At 47.7% G+C, this 22,667-nt stretch overlaps 1 protein-coding gene across 1 annotated transcript in view; it reads left to right on the top strand.

Annotated features, from left to right (window-relative positions):
- The window catches only part of LOC126235458 (high-affinity choline transporter 1-like), a 402,761-nt gene that overhangs the window by 110,172 nt on the left and 269,922 nt on the right, over positions 1–22,667 (top strand). The window contains exon 2 of the mRNA XM_049944181.1: positions 13,488–13,658. Within this exon, the coding sequence (XP_049800138.1) occupies positions 13,496–13,658 (163 nt within the window). The 5' untranslated portion in view covers positions 13,488–13,495. The remainder of the gene's footprint in view (positions 1–13,487; positions 13,659–22,667) is intronic.

Below are 22,667 nucleotides of genomic sequence, written 5' to 3'. Positions count from 1 at the left end.
TTAATCGTCATACAGTGATTAAAGTAGGTCTTCTGCAGAACATTTGCAGTTATTTACTATGAAAACAACTGGAAATAAAATGGTTTCCATTGTTCAACTTTCAAAGAAACCTTTTGCACTTCGTGGACGTGAATTGTTTCGCACCACTGCGTCTACTAGATTACAAACTTGTTATGTGTGTACCGTCCCTCAATGGTCCCGTCGATTAATACCAACTTTTAATCTTTCCAAGTTCAGTTTTTTTGTATTTTATAAGGGCCTTACTTCACCAACAGGGCTAGCAACGTGCTTTGCAAACAATTACGATGGGACCAGTGGGAGAGGGTACACAGGAAACAGGTTTGGTATCTAGTAGATGCAATGGGGAGGAAGAGTTCGAGTTCATAACGTGCAAAAGACTTCTTTAAAAGCTGATCAGTAAGAATGACAGTACTTCCATTTCTGTGTTCGTAGTGCGTAAGTGCAAATGTTCGGTAGAAGACCCACTGTAATCGCTGTATGACGATTAAGACGCCAGATACTGTACCACGCAGACTACTTTTAGCAAATAAAAACAAGTAAGCCTCGATCCAGAATCGAACCCTCTACCTCCTGCATGCAAACCCAAAAACGCTATCCACTGCACAAACTACACAGCACAGCTCCATCTCTAGGCAGAGGTAGTTAGCATACACGTGATTACAGTGTTGGCAGATCGTCAATCTTTAACGTCCATTTACTGCCCGAAATATGCGCAGAACGAGATTTTGTGAGAGACCTTTTTGTATTGGCAGTATGTGAGGAATCGCGCTGCGAAGTCCGAGCGTGCGAGTTTTTCTTCACCCTGTATACTGGTCCGCAGCTCGTGGTCTCGCGGTAGCGTTCTCGCTTCCCGAGCACGGGGTCCCGGGTTCGATTCCCGTCGGGGTCAGGGATTTCCACCTGCCTCAAAATGACTGGGTGTTGTTGCGTCGTCTTCATCATCATCATTCACCCCCATTACGGTCGGAGGAAGGCAATGGCAAACCACATCCGCTAGGACCTTGCCTAGTACGGCGGTGCGGGTCTTCCGCATCGTCCCCTACGCTCTGTCAAGGAGTATGGGACTTCCTCATCATCGTATACTGGTCGACGTGGGAGTCAACGTCTCGCTGCATCAATAACCTCATCCACGTATTGCTTCGCGCGGAGTGCACCCCTCGCTGGTCCAAATACACTCCTGGAAATGGAAAAAAGAACACATTGACACCGGTGTGTCAGACCCACCATACTTGCTCCGCACACTGCGAGAGGGCTGTACAAGAAATGATCACACGCACGGCACAGCGGACACACCAGGAACCGCGGCGTTGGCCGTCGAATGGCGCTAGCTGCGCAGCATTTGTGCACCGCCGCCGTCAGTGTCAGCCAGTTTGCCGTGGCATACGGAGCTCCATCGCAGTCTTTAACACTGGTAGCATGCCGCGACAGCGTGGACGTGAACCGTATGTGCAGTTGACGGACTTTGAGCGATGGCGTATAGTGGGCATGCGGGAGGCCGGGTGGCATGGTGTGGGGAGCGATCTCCTACACTGGCCGTAGACCACTGGTGATCGTCGAGGGGACACTGAATAGTGCACGGTACATCCAAACCGTCATCGAACCCATCGTTCTACCATTCCTAGACCGGCAAGGGAACTTGCTGTTCCAACAGGGCAATGCACGTCCGCATGTATCCCGTGCCACCCAACGTGCTCTAGAAGGTGTAAGTCAACTACCCTGGCCAGCAAGATCTCCGGATCTGTCCCCCATTGAGCATGTTTGGGACTGGATGAAGCGTCGTCTCACGCGGTCTGCACGTCCAGCACGAACGCTGGTCCAACTGAGGCGCCAGGTGGAAATGGCATGGCAAGCCGTTCCACAGGACTACATCCAGCATCTCTACGATCGTCTCCATGGGAGAATAGCAGCCTGCATTGCTGCGAAAGGTGGATATACACTGTACTAGTGCCGACATTGTGCATGCTCTGTTGCCTGTGTCTATGTGCCTGTGGTTCTGTCAGTGTGATCATGTGATGTATCTGACCCCAGGAATGTGTCAATAAAGTTTCCCCTTCCTGGGACAATGAATTCACGGTGTTCTTATTTCAATTTCCAGGAGTGTACATGGGCTGTAAGGTGGATGAGGAAGAACAGTCCAATGAAGGTTTGTGAGCTCCTCTCGGGTGGGCAGACTTGTTCGTGGCCTTGCGTTGTCTTGGAGTTAGCTTGCATTTTTATGGCGACTAACACGCCGAAGTCATTTTTTCAATTTCCTGCACGTGGCACAATGCAATCAAAATCAGTCGTTTCTCCACGAGAGGGGACAACAACTAGAATAACCGCTTCAGAGTCCCAGTCCATTTGTACAGCGAGGTGTCTGATTCTGATACGTCGATCCATTCGAATTAGTGGCTGCACGTCCCAGCATTGCAGGAGGAAGACTAACCGGCACGCGGGAGATCGGACAGGTTTGCGCGACATTGTTGCGATGATGACAGACGCCTCGCCCAACGACTCACCGTATTTTTGCTCACTGTCAGGTCTCTGTAGACATTCTGCATTCGCCTATGAAACCACTACTGGCCATTCAAATTGCTACACCACGCGATAACGTGCTACAGACGCGAAATGTAACCGACAGGAAGAAGATGCCGTGATATGCAAATGACAAGCTTTTCAGAGCATTCACGCAAGGACGGCGCCGGTGGCGACACCTTCAACGTGCTGACATGAGGAAAGCTTCCAACCGATTTCTCATACACTAACAGCAGTTGACCGGCGTGCCTGGTGAAACGTTGTTGTGATGCCTCGTGTAAGGAGGAGAAATGCTTACCATCACGTTTCCGACTTTGATAATGGTCGCATTGTAGCCTATCGCGTTTGTGGTTTATCGTATCGCGACATTGCTGCTCGCGTTGGTCGAGATCCAATCACTGTTAGCAGAATATGGAATCGGTGGGTTTAGGAGGGTAATACGGAACGCCGTGCTGGATCTCAACGGCCTCGTACCACTAGCAGTCGAGATGACAGGCATCTTATCCGCATGGCTGTAACGGATCGTGCAGCCACGTCTCGATCGCTGAGTCAACAGATGGGGACGTTTGCAAAACAACAACTAACAGCACAAAACAGTTCGACGACGTTTGCAGCTGCATGGACTATCAGCTCGGAGACCATGGCTGCGGTTACCATTGACGCTGCATCACAGACAGGAGCGCACGAACCTGGGTGCACGAATGGCAAAACGTAATTTTTTCGGTTGAATCCAAGTTCTGTTTACAGCATCATGATGGTCGCATCCGTGTTTGGTGGCATCGCGGTGAACGCACATTGGAAGCTTGTATTCGTCATCGCCATACTGGCGTATCACCCGGCGTGATGGTATGAGCTGCCGTTGGTTAAACGTCTCGGTAACCTCTTGTTCGCATTGACGACACTTTGAACAGTGGACGTTACGTTTAAGATGTGTAACGACCCGTGGCTCTACTCTTCATTCGACCCCTGCGAAACCCTACATTTCAGCAGGATAATGCACGACCGCATGTTGCAGGTCCTGTACGGGCCTTTCCGGATACAGAAAATGTTCGACTGCTGCCCTGGCGAGCACATTCTCCAGATCTCTCACCAACTGAAAACGTCTGGTCAATGGTGGCCGAGCAACTGGCTCGTCACAATACGCCAGTCACTACTCTTGATGAACTGTGGTATCGTGTTGAAGCTGCATGGGCATCTGTACCTGTACACGCCATCCAAGCTCTGTTTGACTCAATGCCCAGGCGTATCAAGGCCATTGTTACGACCAGACGTGGTTGTTCTGGGTACTGATTTCTTAGGATCTATCCACCCAAATTGCGTGAAAATGTAATCACATGTCAGTTCTAGTATAATATATTTGTCCAATGAATACCCGTTCATTATCTGCATTTCTTTTCGGTGTAGCAATTTTAATGGCCAGTAGTGTATTTGCGATGGTCTGGAACTTTCACCAAAAGAAACTCAATAACAGCTCTCTGCTTGGAATTCACCTTCATTATACAGGGTGTTACCGCAAGAGCGAGCAAAAATTTAACAGGACATAGAGGATTCGACACAGAAAAAATTGAGGTTATGGAAACTGGAGTCGGAGAAGACAGCTTAAGGAGATAATAGGAATGAAATCAGATTACTGTGTACTTTTTCATTTACTTAGTTACAGTTAACTGCAAATACCATCACTGACACAATGAACGTACCATTTGTACTGCATCTTATAAAATGTGCTGAAACTAACGCCCATCAACGTCAGCGCTAACATGACATCGGTGAACAAGCTTCTGGCGCATCTTGACAAATATCCCTGGTATGTTGGCTATTCCTTATTTCCTTGCAGGAAACAAAGAATGTCCATGTTAATCAACAGCAAAATACGTGTAAACTTCTACGCATGTTAGCTGCAAAGAAGCAGAAAAATACTACTGCTAGACAAAGTGGTAGACAAGTTTACTTCCATACCTCCTTACGCTGGCTTCTCCGACCCCAGGTTCCGTACCTCATATTGTTCAGTGGGGCATTCTTTATCTCCTGTTACATTTTTGCACTCTCTTACGGAAAACCCTGTATATGCCATTTTGAAGGCTGGGTATAGCGCCTATCGGAACGTCATGAAACAATAGGGGCTGAAGCAGGAATATTCCACGATGTCCCAGAGCGAATTCCTCATTATTTTATTCGAAACCGATCGTGAAAAAATGCGTGGCGGTACTTATTGAACGCCCCTCGTACTACTGGACGTATCTGTTAAGCTCTCCCATCCATTACGAAAAACCGGTAGGATTAAAGTTTCTTAAGTGAGCTACACTGAAGAGTCAAAGAAACTGGTACACCTGCCTAATATCGTGTAGGGACACCGCGAGCACATAGATGTGCTGCAACACGACGTGGCATGGACTCGACTGAAGCAGTGTTGTAGCGAATTGACACCATGAATCCTGCAGGGCTGTCCATAAATCAGTAAGAGTACAACGGGGTGGAGACCTCCTCTGAACAGCACGTTGCAAGGCCTCTCAGATATGCTCAATAATGTTCATGTCTGGGGAGTTTGGTGGCCAGCGGAAGTGCTTAAACGGTGTGTTACTGGACCCACTCTGTAGCAATTCTGGACGTGTGGGATGTCACTTTGTCCTGTTGTAATTGGCCAAAGTCCGTCAGATTGCACAATGGACATGAATGGATGCAGGTGATCAGACAGGATGCTTACGTACGTGTAATATGTCAGAGTCGTATCTAGATGTATCGGGGGTCCCATATGACTCCAACTGCACACGCCCCACACTATTACAGAGCCTCCACCAGCTTGAACAGTCCCCTGCTGACATGCAGACTCCATGGATTCATGAGGTTATCTCCATACTCGTAGACGTCCCTCGGCTCGATACAATTTGAAACGAGACTCATCCGACCAGGCAACATGTTTTCAGTCATCAATAGTCCATTGTCGGTGTTGACGGACCCAGGCGAGGCATAAAGCTTTGTGTCGTCCAGTCATCAAGGGTACAAGAGTGTGTCTTCGACTAAGAAAGCTCATATCGATGATGATTCGTTTAATGGTTCGCGCGCAGACACTTGTTGACGGCCCAGCATTGAAATCTGCAGTAATTTGCAGAAGGGTTGCATTTCTGTCACGTTGAACGATTCTCTTCAGTCATCGTTGGTCCCTTTCTTGCAGGATCTTTTTCCGGCCGCAGTGATGTCGGAGATGTGATGTTTTATCGGATCCCTGGTATTCACGGTACATTCGTGGAATGGTCGTACGGTAAAATCCCCACGTCACCGCTACCTCGGAGATGCTGTGTCCCATCGCTCTTGCGTCGACTACAACACCACGTTTAAACTCACTCAAATATTGATAATCTGCGTTTGTAGCAGCAGCAGCCGATCTAAGAACTGCGCTAGACACTTGTCCTATGTAGGCGCTGCCGACGGCGGCGCCGTATTATGCCTGTCTACATATCCCTGCATTTGAATACGCATGCCTATACCAGTTTCTTTGGTGCTTCAGTGTAAATACTACTGTGATCCCACAATACGCGGCTACCATGCTTCCCACGCTACTTCTCTCGGTTGTTACCAATAACATACTAACTTATGTGTAATTAGTCTTCATTCTAATCATCTGGTGTGGAATTCTGTAAGCAATTAATTTGTTAATTAGCAGGCTGTATCACAGGCCTTCCAGAAGTAATGAAAAGAAAAGGAAGACCGTGGGAACAAAACTTGGGACCGTTATCTACAGATATCTGAGGCGCGGGAGAGAAAAGAGTGGAAACGGTTTCGCACGATCGTTGTCTTAGCATTGTTGTACACGCGTAGTTTCCTTGCCGCCTTGATAACGCTGCACACAATCGTTAGGAGTAAGATACTGTCCAGTAGTTACAAACGGTAAACATATAATTATAAGAGAGAGGAAATTTATTGCTAACATAGCGCAGTAAGTTTGTAGCTCCCTACAACACATAACTGTTTTAGAAAGATATTTGCAATAAAACTACTGAAACCGCTCGTGAAATATTTTTAGAGAACGGGAGATTATATATATAAACGTCTGACAGCGCTGAGAAATAAGTGACAGATGTATGATATGACCACTTTTGTTTTCATTCCTAGAAAACCCGTTTACTATTGATGTTGTAATTCATGGATGTCCTGGTTCATCGAAGTTATAAAGAATTCAGCAAATTTGGAATTGGGGCTACTGTTCAAATGGTTCTGAGCACTATAGGTCATAAGTCCCCTAGAACTTAGAACTACTTAAACCTAACTAACCTAAGGACATCACATACACCCATGCCCGAAGCAGGATTCGAGCCTGCGACCGTAGTAGCCCCGCGGTTCCGTACTGCAGCGCCAGAACCGCACGGCCACCGCGGCCGGCGGGGCTACTGTTCAGATACTGAATTTTGAAGGAACGTTTCAGAAGCAAAATATCCGCTAACAGCATAGAGCGCCAAGAGACTGAATTCAATTTTTTGCAGCACTTATATGTGTGCAACATTTTGTTCAACATTCAAGTTCACTCAAACTAAAACATTCCAGAGTGTACCACTTATAACTAGTAATTATTTCCAAAATTTAGTTAGTTTTGTAACTAATTTTTCTGATCACAAAAATGACCACTTGCATGGGGGAAACGCGTTGGTTTGCTATTTATTCGATCTAGAAAACTATCTGTTTTAGCAGTTTTCTGGAAATCCCTGCGGTAGTATACATACTATTCACAATATGGCGCCTAAAGGTTTGTTAAATTTCCAGTTATTCAATCCATAGTTCAAGCAGATTACGGCTTGGCTCACTGAAATTCAGTGTCCACTAATTTTGATAGTTTTTTGTTATAAATTAAAACGTAATAATGAATTTTAATAATTATTCATATTCTCTCCGATTAATTGGAATGTTGACCAAAGATGCAGTAAGTTCTGTGAGGGTCATTCAGTTCAGTAACATCATGCAGCCAGTTGACTGACGAGTTAATGTGTTTGTGAACTTCTTTGAGTAATGCTTTGCTCCGTTATCAGGATGTGAATAACTACGCGTATCGTTAGAAATGAATAGTTCTGCATCAGTCATTTAGTTAATAGTATTCAGCCCATAGGTAATGACAGAACTCAATAACTTTTAGGTGCAGAGAATACGGAAATGAACCTATTTTGATGTGGGTCATCAGAATTGTGTAGAAAAAATGACTGGAAATAGTTGCTGCTGTCAAGTACGTCTTAAGTGAATGTACTTGCTAACCTGTGATGTATGTACTATAGCGACTGGGTTGGTCGGCCGCTATTGTGGGTGATGGAGCTTAGTATGTCGCGGTCACTGTCCTGGTAGTCCATTACCCAGCGCGGGGTACACTGGAGTTGTGAGTGGCTGCCTGGTAGATGCCTATCGAGATACCAAACAAAAAAAAATTGTAACACTATTCATTTATTACTCAGTTTACAATAGCCTCGTCGTTGACCTGGAAGCCAGCAGCCGCAGAAAATCAGCACTACACACCTGGCGAGGAACGTGCTGTGTTCAGAACTCCGGAGTCGTGCAGGTGAGGAGGCAATGACGCCAATGACAAAGCAATGCCGTTGACCCAGAGACAAGAGAAAACTGCGTCAACCGTGCTGCCAAATGGCCCTGGACGAGGCTCGCTATGGCAAGCAGGACCTTGTCCTGTACTCGATGTAGAGGGGCCCACGAAAAAGACAGGCCGCTGCGTGTACGTCACGAAGGTAGGCCGAGCGCGTTCAGCTCGGCAGACAAGCCGCGTTTTTACGTCTATTAACTCGTAACTGGGTATGTAAGTACAAACGAACTGTTATGGAGTCTTACTGTTACAATGATAGGAAGTCCACAAGCCTACTGATAATTTTTTACAACTGTACTGGGGGACAATAAAATTAAAATCATGCCAAAATGATTATTTGTTCCATAAGGCACCACATCTTGTACGACATGAGAGCTGTTAAGCAGAAGAGAGTAAATGCTATAAACAAGCCGCTGTACCATTTATGTCGCGAATTGATCTTAAATTTCATTGTACGACTAGCAATCGGTAAGACTTCATAAAAGTAGATTCTAGTAGAAGATGCAGTTCTCGTTAGTACGTACACACCCTGTTGCGAGTTAACAGGTTTAGAAACGCATTTTGTATACTGCTGAGCGAGCGAGCGAGCGCTCGGGCCTACCTTCTTGAAGTATGCGCCACGGTCTGTCTTTCACGTGGGCTTCGTCGGTGTAGAAGGGCAGCTCATAGAAGCAAAGTGTGCGCAGAGCGGAAGCATACAGCAAGGTGTTCGCCTGCACAGGCGATGGCGGTTCAACAGCTGCATGAAGTTGCCTCATGTTCAAGAATGATTCATTGCCACGATTCGGCAGACTTGTACAACACTTGGTGCAAGGTCTGGACTCCATCTCTCAACATAAAAACAGAAAAAAATGCAACGTCGTATGCATTAATATGAAAGTCTGATACCGTTTGATCTCATCAACACAGAGGTGTCATTGGGATACTTCATAACCACCAGTCACCTGGGAATGTGTGTCCACAGACATACACTAAGCGATTAGAAAACATCCAGACATCTACCAGTGGATACGAATATTTGTCGTATCGACCTTTCGCCTTTATGACGGCTTCGTTTCAACGTTGCTGCGGACACTGTCAATGAAATGTGTGAATGTCTGGGGAGGAATAGCAGCTTGTTGTTCTTCAAATGCCGAAGCTACAGAACGTAGTGGTGTTATAGGCTGGGGTCTGGAGCGAATTTGACGTTCTAGCTCATCCCGAAGCTGTTCCACTGTGTTCAGATCGTGACTGGGCAGGCCAGCCTATTACAGGAATGTTATTGTCCACAACTCATTGCCTGACGGATGCTCTTTTATCTGAGGGAGCATTCTCATCCTGTCACAAACAATAATCGTCTGCGAGCTGTTGCTCTAATGCAAGAAGTACACAATGCCGTAAAATGTGTTCATATCCTACAGCATTTGGCCTTTCCTTAAATGCAATAGGGGGACCACACCCTGACCACGGAAAACACCCGCACATCCCCATACCGTAGCACCACCTCCGCTGTACTTCACTTCTGTCCCTACACATGATAGCAGGCAACGTTTTCCAGGCATTCGTCAAACTCACATCCTTCCACCAGACTGAAACAGATTTCCACATGATTCATAACTTTAAAACACTCGTTTCCAGTCATCCGTTGTCCTGCGACGTCGCACCGTTGACCACCTCAAGCGTAGCTTAGCCCTGACTATAGACAAGTGTGGTCTATGAAGAGCTGCTCGATCCTTTTACCCTAGGCTTTTTAACTCAATAAGCACAGTCACTGTGCTGGCTGGACTGCTAGTATTACTTTGGAACTCATGAGTGAGTCCTTCTGTTGATTTCACGTGATATTTTACATCCACCATCCGCGATGCTCAACGGACCCCCTCCGCTAGCATATGAAGTGTGCCTGGTCTTAGTTGACATGTGGTTGGTCCTTCGCATTCCACTACTCAGTCAGGTCACTAACAGCCCACATGGGGAGCTTTAGAAGGGTTTAAGCATTTCTGATGAATTTGTTAGATGATATCCAGTCCCTCGTCCGCATCCAAACTAACTGAGGGCTGTGGACTGACCCACTGCTTCTTACTGACGACACACTACTACTCACTCCTTTTAATAATAGGGGGGGTCCCCCTCTCACAACATCAGATGATCTCGAGAAGAGACTCAAGCCTAGTGACATGACCTTGATGCCGTAAAGTGGGACTCTTGCGGCAGCTCGCCAACTCAGCGTTGGCGTCTGTGTTCAATGGGCATTGCTGTTCGCCCGCCGGGACGATTACAGGAACTAGTGCCACTTACAAGGAGAGGCCGCAATTGTGAAATTCAGATTCGATTCATACTGCGCATAATAAAAGCTAATGGCCAGAGGTGTAATTTGGCAAAGCGCCAAGATGCACTTCTCAGCCGTTGTCGAGAAAATCGACAGTTAAAAGAAACGGTTGCGGTGAAATACTCTCTACGATTAATAATTTTCTACAGCGTTGTGGCGCAAAGGTAAACGCTCGGGTTCGTAATCCGAAGGGCCCCGGATCGAATCTCGCGCCCTGCAACTTTTTTTTAGTATTTGTTTTTTGTAATTGATATATATATATATATATATATATATATATATACAACTTTGTTTGCGGAAAACATAATCATGTTCGAAGTCGCCAGTTTTTCCACGACAAACGACTTTCGACAACTTATTATATGCATCATTGTTGCAACTGATTGCCGGAAAGTTTATATATACACTCCTTGAAATTGAAATAAGAACACCGTGAATTCATTGTCCCAGGAAGGGGAAACTTTATTGACACATTCCTGGGGTCAGATACATCACATGATCACACTGACAGAACCACAGGCACATAGACACAGGCAACAGAGCATGCACAATGTCGGCACTAGTACAGTGTATATCCACCTTTCGCAGCAATGCAGGCTGCTATTCTCCCATGGAGACGATCGTAGAGATGCTGGATGTAGTACTGTGGAACGGCTTGCCATGCCATTTCCACCTGGCGCCTCAGCTGGACCAGCGTTCGTGCTGGACGTGCAGACCGCGTGAGACGACGCTTCATCCAGTCCCAAACATGCTCAATGGGGGACAGATCCGGAGATCTTGCTGGCCAGGGTAGTTGACTTACACCTTCTAGAGCACGTTGGGTGGCACGGGATACATGCGGACGTGCATTGTCCTGTTGGAACAGCAAGTTCCCTTGCCGGTCTAGGAATGGTAGAACGATGGGTTCGATGACGGTTTGGATGTACCGTGCACTATTCAGTGTCCCCTCGACAATCACCAGTGGTGTACGACCAATGTAGGAGACCGCTCCCCACACCATGATGCCGGGTGTTGGCCCTGTGTGCCTCGGTCGTATGCAGTCCTGATTGTGGCGCTCGCCTGCACGGCGCCAAACACGCATACGACCATCATTGGCACCAAGGCAGAAGCGACTCTCATCGCTGAAGACGACACGTCTCCATTCGTCCCTCCATTCACGCCTGTCGCGACACCACTGGAGGCGGGCTGCACGATGTTGGGGCGTGAGCGGAAGACGGCCTAACGGTGTGCGGGATCGTAGAGAGTATTTCACCGCAACGGTTTCTCTTAACTGTCGATTTTCTCGACAACGGCTGAGAAGTGCATCTTGGTGCTTTGCCACATTACACCTCTGACCATGAGCTTTTATTATGGGCAGTATGAATCGAATCTGAATTTCACAATTGGCGGCCTCCCCTTGTTAGGCATGCTTCGTAAGCGACTTGTGCAGCTGCAACATGTATATGTAGTGGCGTTGCATAGGAAAGTCCCTCGAATCGGCGAGACAACGCGTAGTGAACAGGTATCTACTTGGTTCCGCTGCGATGCTGGTCCACCTCACACGCCAAGCCGCTGTCATCCAAACACAGGTCTCGGGTTCGTACCTGAGTGCCTCCGTCGCCTCACAGTGGATGGCTGCCAGTAAGCACCACCTGTGCCTGAGCCCAGCCTCCGAGCCACTGATGGGCCGCCTTGCTAGCGGTGGAACAACACCAATGGCCCACATCAGCATTTGATACAGCGTCACTGGGGAATGCTTTACCATGCAAGGTTACTCCGTACTTGGGCTACACTAAGCTACTGCTGTGTCCACACAAATGCTTCTCCACTGATATGAGGACCCTACAAACAGCCCCTAGCAGATGTGATTCACGCTGACAGCGTGTGTAGGCGCTCCACGTGCCACCAGTTGAAGAATGCTGAGTCCAGTGTGTCAGACTAGTGTGCAGCTAGCAGTGGCTGAGTCCCCTCTGGAGCTGGTCGCCGGAAGACTGCAGTACCTCTGTCTGGATATGAGAAATCTTTATATGGCACTGGCTCGTCCTTGTTTCACTAAAGCCCCAGTTTCCACCGCATTAGTCACAATAAGTCCGTGGCTTAGAAGTGAAGTAATCAGGTCATCTAGACCGTGGTTTCTTTGCTTTTCTGCTACGTCAATGTTCCTACACTTTTCGTGTCAGTTCCCTTACCTGAGTGGCCAGCGCGTCTGACTTCCACGCAGTGAGCCCACGTTCGATTCCCGCTCGGGGAGTGAGTGTTGTGTTATCAGCATTTCATCATCATCGAAAGGGCAAGTAGCCCAGTGTGGCGTCAGCTGAAAAGACTTGTAACTCGGCGGCCTAATTCCGCCAGGTGGGGACTCCAAATTGACACTTCTGGGCTCTCTGATTGACGGCAGTATGAGGTAACTATTTCGGCACGTCGGCAGCAGTACTCGATGCATCAGCAGGCAGCCTCTAACATAACTCCACTCAGCCGTTTGACTTGATAAGCTTTCTGCGCTAGTTGCTAACTAAGGAAGGTGTCTTAATTGTACCCAGCCGCACCAAGTAAACCATCGGCAGCGCAAAAGTACTGTGTGAGTTACCCTGGATAAGCTAATCATCGTAATAATAGGTGTGCTAATAAACACAGTATGTGTGTATCATTTCAAACTTGTCATTTACCCAAAATTAAAACAACATACTAAGATACAAGAACAGTCGCGACCAAGGAACAGCAGTCATGGATGAGGCACATTACACTGTGACTTTTTTCAGTCTGTTGCGACGACTCTTCACAAAAAAATGACTCTGAGCACTATGGGACTTAACTTCTGAACTAGAACTGAGAACTACTTAAACCTAACTAACCTGAGGACATCACACACATCCATGCCCGAGGCAGGATTCGAACCTGCGACCGTAACGGTCGCGCGGTTCCAGACTGTAGCGCCTAGAACCGCTCGGCCACCCCGGTAGGCGTCTCTTCACAAAATTAGCTGTATTTTCATTTTGTGGCAATTACGGATGATACTGGATTTACTCCAACATTTCTGTGTGTCCTCTCAAAGGTACGCAAAGAACTGATTTCATCTGTGCTTTTCCTGGGTTCTCACAGGCGGCAAGATGGCGGTGTTCGTGGCGGGCATCGCGGGCATACTGGTATTCTACCTGCTGGTGCTGGCGGTCGGAATCTGGGCGGGCAGCCGGCGGAAAGGTGACGGCGACGACGACTTCATCCTGGCGGGCCGCAGCATCGGCCTCTACATTGGGCTTATCACCTTCATCGGTACGTATGACACTACCACTCTCTGATCGTAGATTTGATGGTAGAAAGGTTTAAAGATATCCTGTCTGCTATTACTACTAACCTCAGCTAGAAATTCGCTACCATCGTCATTGTTGTTGTTGTCGTCATCATCGTCATCGTCATCATCATCGTCATCGTCATCTGTATGTATTCTAATCTCTGTCTCCCTATACAGTTTTTGCCCCCTACAGATCTCTTTAGTTCCATGGAAGTCATTCCCTGATGTCTAAACAGATGTCCTATATTATGTCGCTTCTAGTTGACAGTGTTTTCCACATATTCCTTTCCTCTCTGTTCTGCGCAGAACCTCCTTATTCCTTGCTTGATCAGACCACCTAATTTTCAACATCCGTCTGTAGCACCACATGTCAAGTTCTTCGATTCTCTTCTGTTCCGGTTTTCCCACAGTCCATGTTTCACTAGCGTACAATACTTTGCTCCAGATATACATTCTCAGAAATTTCGTCCTCAAATTAAGGCCTATGTTTGATACTAATAGACTTCTCTTGGCCAGGAATGCCTTCTTTGCCAGTGCTAGTCTGCTTTTGATGTCCTCCTTTCTACGTCCGTCATTGGTTATTGCTGCCTCGATAGTTCCTTAACTTCATCTACTCCTGACCATCAATTCTGATGTTAAGTTTCTCTCTGTGCCCATTTCTGCTACTTCTCATTTCTTTCGTCTTTCTTCAATTTACTCTCAGTCCATATTCTGTACTCATTAGACTGTTCATTCCATTCAGCAGATCATGTAGTTCTCTACTATCACTCAGGACACTAGTGTCACCAGTGAATCGTGTCATTTATATCCATTCACCTTGAATTTTAATTCCGCTCCTGAACCTTTCTTTCATTTACGTCATTGCTTCTTCGATATACAGACCGAATAGTATGGTCGAAAGACTACATCCTTGTCTTACCGCCTTTTCAATTCGAGCACTTCGTTCTTGGTCGTCCACTCTTATTATTCCCTTTCGGCTCTTGTACATATTCTATATTACACTTCTTTCCCTATAGCTTACCTCTATTTTTCTCAGAATTTCGAACATCTTGCACCATTTTACATTGTCGAACGCTTTTTCCAGGTCGACAAATACTATGAATGTGTATTGATTTTTCTTTAGTCTTGATTCTGTCATCAGCTGAAAGGTCAGAATTGCCTCTCTGGTGCCTTTACCTTTCCTAAAGTCAAACGAATCGTCATCTAACACATCCTCAATTTTCTTTACCATTCTTCTGTATGTTATACTTGTCAGCAAATTGGTTGCATGGTCTGTTAAGCTGATTGTGCGATAATTCTCACGCTTGTCAGCTCGTGGTGTCTTCGGAATTGTGTGGATAATATTTTTCTGAAAGTCAGACGTATGTCGCCAGAATCATACATTCTACACACCAACGTGAATTGCCGTTGTATTACCACTTCTTCCAATGATTTCAGAAATTCTGATGGATTGTTATCTACCCTTTCTGCCTTATTTGATCTTGAGTCCTCCAAAGCTCCCTTAAATTCTAATTATAATACTGGATACCCTATCTCTTCTAAATCGACTCCTGTTTATTCTTGTATCACATGAGGCAAATCTTCCCTCTCATAGAGGTCACTTTCCTATATGCTGAGTCAGTCCTTCCGACAATCATTTCTTTCTCGATTTCTTCAGGTTTTTCATGCAGACATTTCGTCTTAGCTTCCCTACACCTGTTTATTTCATTCCTCAGCGACCTGTGTTTCTGTGTTGCTGAATTTCCTTCAACATTTTTGTAGTTCCTTCTTTCATCGATCAACTAAAGTACTTCTTCTGTTACCGACGGTTTCTTTGCAGTTGTCTTCTTTGTACCTATGTTTTTCTTTCCAACCTCCGTGATTACCCTTTTTAGAGATGTCCATTCCTCTTCAACCGTACTGCCTACTGAGATATTCCTTATTACTGTATCTATAGTATTAGAGAACTTCAACCGCATCTCGTCATTCCGTAGTACTTCCGTATCCCACTTCTTTGCATATTGATTCTTTCTGACCAATGTCTTAAAGTACCGCCTACTCTTCATCACTGCTACATTGTGATTTGAGTTTGTGTGCGCTCCTGGGTACGCCTTACAGTCCAGTATCTGATTTCGGAATCTCTGTCTGACCATGATGTAATCTAACTGAAAGCTTCCCGAATTTCCTGGCATTTTCCGAGTATGCCTCCTCCTCTTGTGATTCTTGAAAGAGTATTCGCTATTACTAGCTGGAATTTATTACAGAACTCAATTAGTCTTTCTCCTCTCTGATTCCTTGTCCCAAGCCCATATTCTCCTGTAACTTTTTCTTTTCCTCCTTCCCCTACAGCTGCATTCCAGTCACCCACGACTATTTTATTTTCATCCCCCTTTACGTACTATGTAAGTAGGCTGTTTAGGTTTTTTATTTGGTAACGCCACGTACCGTTCTGTATGAAAATCATTGGCTGTGCTGTGTGCAGTCTGTGGCTGGTTTGCATTGTTGTTAGTTATTGTAGTGTTGGGCAGCTGGATGTTAACAGCGCGTAGCGTTGCGCAGTTGGAGGTGAGCCGCCAGCAATGGTGGATGTGGGGAGAGAGATGGCGGAATTTTGAGAGCGGACGATCTGGACGTGTGTCCATCAGAAAGAGTAAATTTGTAATATTGGATATCATGGACTGGTATATATATTATGACTTTTGAACACTATTAAGGAGGGTAAATACATTGTTTCTTCTCTATCACAATCTTTCATCTGCTACCTATGCCTATCAGTAGTTAGTGCCTTTAGTAGTTTTTATTTAGCTGGCAGTATTGGCGCTCGCTGTATTGCAGTAGTTCGAGTAATGAATATTTTTGTGCGGTAAGTGATTCATGAAAGGTATAGGTTAATGTTAGTCAGGGCCATTCTTTTGTAGGGATTACTGAAAGTCAGACTGCGTTGCGCTAAAAAATATTGTGTGTCAGTTTCAGCACAGTCATGTATAATTTTTCTAAGGGGACATTTCAACTATACTAATCTTCCAATATACTGTCTCTTCGTCTTCTACTTGCGACGTCGGCATGTATGTCTGAACTATCTTTTCCAGTGTTGGTTTTCTGTCGATGCTGATGAGAACAACACTATCACCGAACTTTTCACAGTAACACACTCTCTGCCCTATCTTCCCATTCATAACGAATCCTACTCCCGTTACTCTATTTTCTTCTGCTGTTGATATTGCTGCTGATTTTACTCTTCCGACCAGAAATCGTTGTCTTCTTTCCATTTCACTTCACTGACCCTTACTGTGTCTAAAATGAACTTTTGCATTTCCCTTTTCAGATTTTCTAGCTTCCCTACCACGTTCAAGCTTCAGACGTTCCACCCCCCGAGCCGTAGAACATCCTCTCGTTGGTTATTCAATTCTTTTCTCACAGCCACCTCCCCTTTGGCAGTCTGCCCCCCCACCCTCCCCCACCCCCTCACCCACCCCTGCAGATTCGAATGGGGAACTATTCCGGAATATGAGATCTCAGGCCTTCCCGGCGAATGTGCTGTATCCAAGGTTCTTGGGTGTCCATCCGGATCCGTTCGTCGAAGTTCCACGATGCAAAGAACACGAACGTCACACCCGCTTACGCCAACCCAGCCATTCGGCCAAAGCAGAACACTGCATTGAAACCGGACACACAGCGAAATTCGAAGAGACAAAAATCCTGACTGCCACAAGTGCCCACTGGGACAGTATCTACAAGGAGGCCATAGAAGTTCGAGTAACAGATAACCTCATCAACAGGGACACCGGGTTTCAACTTAGCAAGGCCTGGAAACCGTTATTAAACACCATCAAAGAGCAACGGCACGAGCGGACGCGAGATCCTTCCGCCACGGCGGACGGAGATGGACTGCGCCTACCACCGGGCGTGGCTGCAGCTTCCCTCACCCCTCCCACCACGCGGCGCCACGCCGTCCGCCCGCGCCGGGGTACGACTCGGGACCCCGCGGACATAAATACCACGGACACAGCGCAGACAGACTTAGAACTACTTAAATCTAACCAACCTAAGGACATCACACACATCCATGCCCGAGGCAGGATTAGAACCTGCGACCGTAACAGCAGCGCAGTTTCGGACTGAAGCGCCGGACTGGAGTACTTTGCTGTTAAGTGTATTAATGAGATACGAAACTTGAAGGCACATATTTAGGACCATAAATTACGGTAATTTTGGCTACCCGTGGGCTATGGGTACCGTCTTTGATTAATTATCAAAAGTTCTTAGGTCCCGGGTTCGAAAGCCGTCACTGCTTAAATAATAATCAGCATTGGCGGCCAACGGCCTAGTCGAAGAGGGCCTAAGAGCAGACAGAGGTTCAGGGCAGTCTCTTGTCCTTGGGGTGGGAAACTGACCCTAAAGGCGGAAGAATCAGCAATGAACGGTATGAGGATGTAGAAGGCAATGGAAACCCGCGCATAAAAGACACATAAAGTGTATCCACAGGACATGTGGCCTGTAAGTGAAAAAGCGTCATGATCATCTTTCCATTGGCAAAATATTCCAGAATATCCAAGGTTCTCGGGTGTCCAGCCGGATCCGTTCGTCGAAGTTCCACGATATTTCGGCGGATAACCGTTCCGCCTCATCAGGTGGTGCTGATGGAATGGTCTGTCTGCTGCTGCTCTCATCTATTACTTTCCACTCTTTGGGAAAGTGTGAGGTGGAGTTTGTAGCCTTTCGGCTTTTACTCCCCTGTGCACTTGTGTGTGTGATTATTTCTGTACTTTTTGGTGTCTGTGAAATGTGATAATTGTTCTGTGTGTGTCTGGTACTTGCCTGAGGTTTGGCGAGATAATTGTAGTAATTTGGGTAGGAGCAGGATTTGGGAATGGATATTGGGATTTTCTCTTCGATTTAGTCGTCGAAGATCGTCATGGGGCGATTGTGCTTATCGCGGGACATGTCATACCGACCTAGGGAGTGGATGAGGGCGTTTCCAGTCCTGGAAGAACCTTCATACACTCCTGGAAATTGAAATAAGAACACCGTGAATTCATTGTCCCAGGAAGGGGAAACTTTATTGACACATTCCTGGGGTCAGATACATCACATGATCACACTGACAGAACCACAGGCACATAGACACAGGCAACAGAGCATGCACAATGTCGGCACTAGTACAGTGTATATCCACCTTTCGCAGCAATGCAGGCTGCTATCCTCCCATGGAGACGATCGTAGAGATGCTGGATGTAGTCCTGTGGAACGGCTTGCCATGCCATTTCCACCTGGCGCCTCAGTTGGACCAGCGTTCGTGCTGGACGTGCAGACCGCGTGAGACGACGCTTCATCCAGTCCCAAACATGCTCAATGGGGGACAGATCCGGAGATCTTGCTGGCCAGGGTAGTTGACTTACACCTTCTAGAGCACGTTGGGTGGCACGGGATACGTGCGGACGTGCATTGTCCTGTTGGAACAGCAAGTTCCCTTGCCGGTCTAGGAATGGTAGAACGATGGGTTCGATGACGGTTTGGATGTACCGTGCACTATTCAGTGTCCCCTCGACGATCACCAGTGGTGTACGGCCAGTGTAGGAGATCGCTCCCCACACCATGATGCCGGGTGTTGGCCCTGTGTGCCTCGGTCGTATGCAGTCCTGATTGTGGCGCTCACCTGCACGGCGCCAAACACGCATACGACCATCATTGGCACCAAGGCAGAAGCGACTCTCATCGCTGAAGACGACACGTCTCCATTCGTCCCTCCATTCACGCCTGTCGCGACACCACTGGAGGCGGGCTGCACGATGTTGGGGCGTGAGCGGAAGACGGCCTAACGGTGTGCGGGACCGTAGCCCAGCTTCATGGAGACGGTTGCGAATGGTCCTCGCCGATACCCCAGGAGCAACAGTGTCCCTAATTTGCTGGGAAGTGGCGGTGCGGTCCCCTACGGCACTGCGTAGGATCCTACGGTCTTGGCGTGCATCCGTGCGTCGCTGCGGTCCGGTCCCAGGTCGACGGGCACGTGCACCTTCCGCCGACCACTGGCGACAACATCGATGTACTGTGGAGACCTCACGCCCCACGTGTTGAGCAATTCGGCGGTACGTCCACCCGGCCTCCCGCATGCCCACTATACGCCCTCGCTCAAAGTCCGTCAACTGCACATACGGTTCACGTCCACGCTGTCGTGGCATGCTACCAGTGTTAAAGACTGCGATGGAGCTCCGTATGCCACGGCAAACTGGCTGACACTGACGGCGGCGGTGCACAAATGCTGCGCAGCTAGCGCCATTCGACGGCCAACACCGCGGTTCCTGGTGTGTCCGCTGTGCCGTGCGTGTGATCATTGCTTATACAGCCCTCTCGCAGTGTCCGGAGCAAGTATGGTGGGTCTGACACACCGGTGTCAATGTGTTCTTTTTTCCATTTCCAGGAGTGTAGAAGGCCCTTGCCAGGTCTTGAAAACGCTCTCTCGGGAGTGGGATTTCAGCAGCGGCATGCAAATCGTCAATGGGTAATCCAAGAGGTAAACGCAGTGTCCTCCTGAGGGCGCGGCTCTGCAGCCTCTGGAGTTTGTCCAGGTGCTGCTTCGCCGCGTATCCCCAGACAGGACACGCGTATTCCATGACTGGCCGATCAGGGCCTGGTATACGTTCACTCCCAGTGAGCAGGGATGGGAGCTGGATGAGTTGAGGATTGGGTACAGGATGGACATCCTGGCGGAGATCTTCCTGTGGACCTCGTCTATGTGGGGTTTCCACGTAAGACGAGAGTCCAAGGTTACGCCAAGATACTTGGCGGTTCTGCGCCAGGGGAGTTGGGTTCCGTTTAGGTGAAGGTGGAGGGGGGGGGGGGGGGGCGTTGAGGAGGTTCGCGTCTTCCGAGCCTATGGGTAATCAGCATAGCCTGCGTCTTTTCGGAGTTGATGGTGATTCGCCAGCGACGGGCCCAAGTTTCTGTGTCATCTAAAACCCTTTGTAGCCTACGGATGACCAGGTCCTTGTTCGCGTTTCTTGTGCAGAAGACTGTATCGTCAGCGTACTGAGCGGTGTGCACCAGGGGGGCCGTTGGTGTGTCCGCAGTGTACAGACTGTACACAATGGGCCCCAGGACCGATCCCTGTGGCACCCCAGCACGAATACGCCTCTTGGTGGAGGTGGCTGTTTCTACTTTGACAGAGAAAGTTCTGTTCGAGAGATAGCCTTTGATCTGCTTAACTATGCTCCCGGGGAACCCTTGTGTGTACAACTTGTAGAGTAGCCTTCTATGCCATACTGAGTCAAAGGCTTTGGCTACGTCTAGTAGCACTATCCCGCAGTAGCCTCTGCGGCTGAAGCCCTCTGTGGCTGCTTCAACCACTCTTATGATCTGTTGTGGGGCAGAGTGGTTCTGCCAGAATCCGAATTGGAAATCCGGCAGAAGTTGCTCTCTGGTAATATGTTCCTAAATGGGACTTAGCAGGAGGCGCTCATAGATCTTGCTGAGAGTTGGCAAGAGGCTAATCGGCCTGTAGTGCTGCGGGAATAGAGGGTCTTTCCCTGGTTTGTGTATTGCGACCACTTCCGCGTGTTTCCAGCAAGCTGGGAACTCGCGGGTACGAGTAATCTCGTTGAAGACGTTCGCGAGGTGTTCGATCGCCGTGGGAGGGAGGTTTTTGACCAACTGGTTGGTGACACTGTCATGTCCTGGCGCCTTTTTGGAGGGGAGAGACCTAATTACTTTTGCCACGTCTTCAGGGGCAAAAACTGTGGGTTCGTCTTCTGGGTCCTCCTCAGCGTTGACGAAGACAGCCAGTTGACGACGGACCACTCTTTCATGCTCATCATCCTGGGGTTCTGCCGCTTGGAACTGCTTCTCGAAGTTGTCGGCGAGGGCGTTGGCCTTTTCAGCATGGCTGTAGGCCAGACCCCGCTCGCCGTGCAGTGGCGGCATCCTAGCGCGTCTTTTTGTGAATTGTTTGGTTGCTTGCCAAAGTGTGTGATCGTCTACTTTGAGGGTTGTGAGGCGGTTTTGCCATTGCTGGTTTCTGTGCTCATTGAGCACTACCTTCAGTTCTCTCTGTAGACCATTGAGCAGTCTCCTTGTGGCCTGGTTTCTGGTTATCTTCCACTCTTTTGCCACTCTGTTCTTATGTCGAATTTGAGCTAGCAAGTTTTCCGGGAGCTGTATTTGCGGCGGCGGGCCATCCCTTTGTGGAGGGGTGGCCTCTTCTGCTGCCTGCAGGATGGTACCTGTTAGGTCTTGTAGCGCTTGTTCTACTGTTTTGGCAGTAGATGGCTGAGCGCGAGCGATATCAGAGGCGACAGTTTCTCGGTATCGCTCCCAGTTTGTACGTTTGTAAGACGTCTGGTACCGTGGGAGTGCTACCCATTCTCCCACGTCGACCTCTAGAATCACTGGGTTGTGGTCGGAGGACATTCTGTTGACTGTTCTCGCGGTCACAGATCCCGTAATCCTCCTGGTGAGAGCTATGTCTAACACGTCGGGCCTGCCTCCATTTTTTGGAAAATGCGTGGGCTCGACTGGACCCCATGTTTCGAAATGGTGGTTGCGCGCTAGTTGTTGCAATTTACAATTTTAGTCTATTTTTCCAGAAATAGCCAGTCTTAGTACGAGACAGGGCAACAAATAAACTATTGCTACAAGGAACACGTCCTTTCCTTATTAGTGTGTGATGTCATAGTGTGTTAAAAATAATGGCATAAGGAGTCCACCTCTCAGTGAGACTTACATTTATTTCATCTATTTTCCCCCAAATACCAACATTTCCAATCTAAAGTATCTGTAAATACGCAATTTATAATGTTTAATACTACCATTTTGTATTATTTTAGCAAATACGTCGATATTTCGCATTAAACAATTTCAGCAATGCAGTATTTAACAACAAATAAACTCCTAGTTGTACCTTCTGCAAGCACGCTGACGTAAGACCAAATCCCTTTACAGCTATTTACAATTTTGTCGATCCTCCCTCAGCATTCCACAGGCACACATACAAATACGAGACTGACGAATTACCACAG

Source organism: Schistocerca nitens, chromosome 2 (assembly GCF_023898315.1).
Source record: "Schistocerca nitens isolate TAMUIC-IGC-003100 chromosome 2, iqSchNite1.1, whole genome shotgun sequence".
Taxonomy (NCBI): Eukaryota; Metazoa; Arthropoda; class Insecta; order Orthoptera; family Acrididae; genus Schistocerca; species Schistocerca nitens.
The sequence above is the reverse complement of the archived record's forward strand: the minus strand, read 5'-3'. Positions and strand labels throughout refer to the sequence as shown.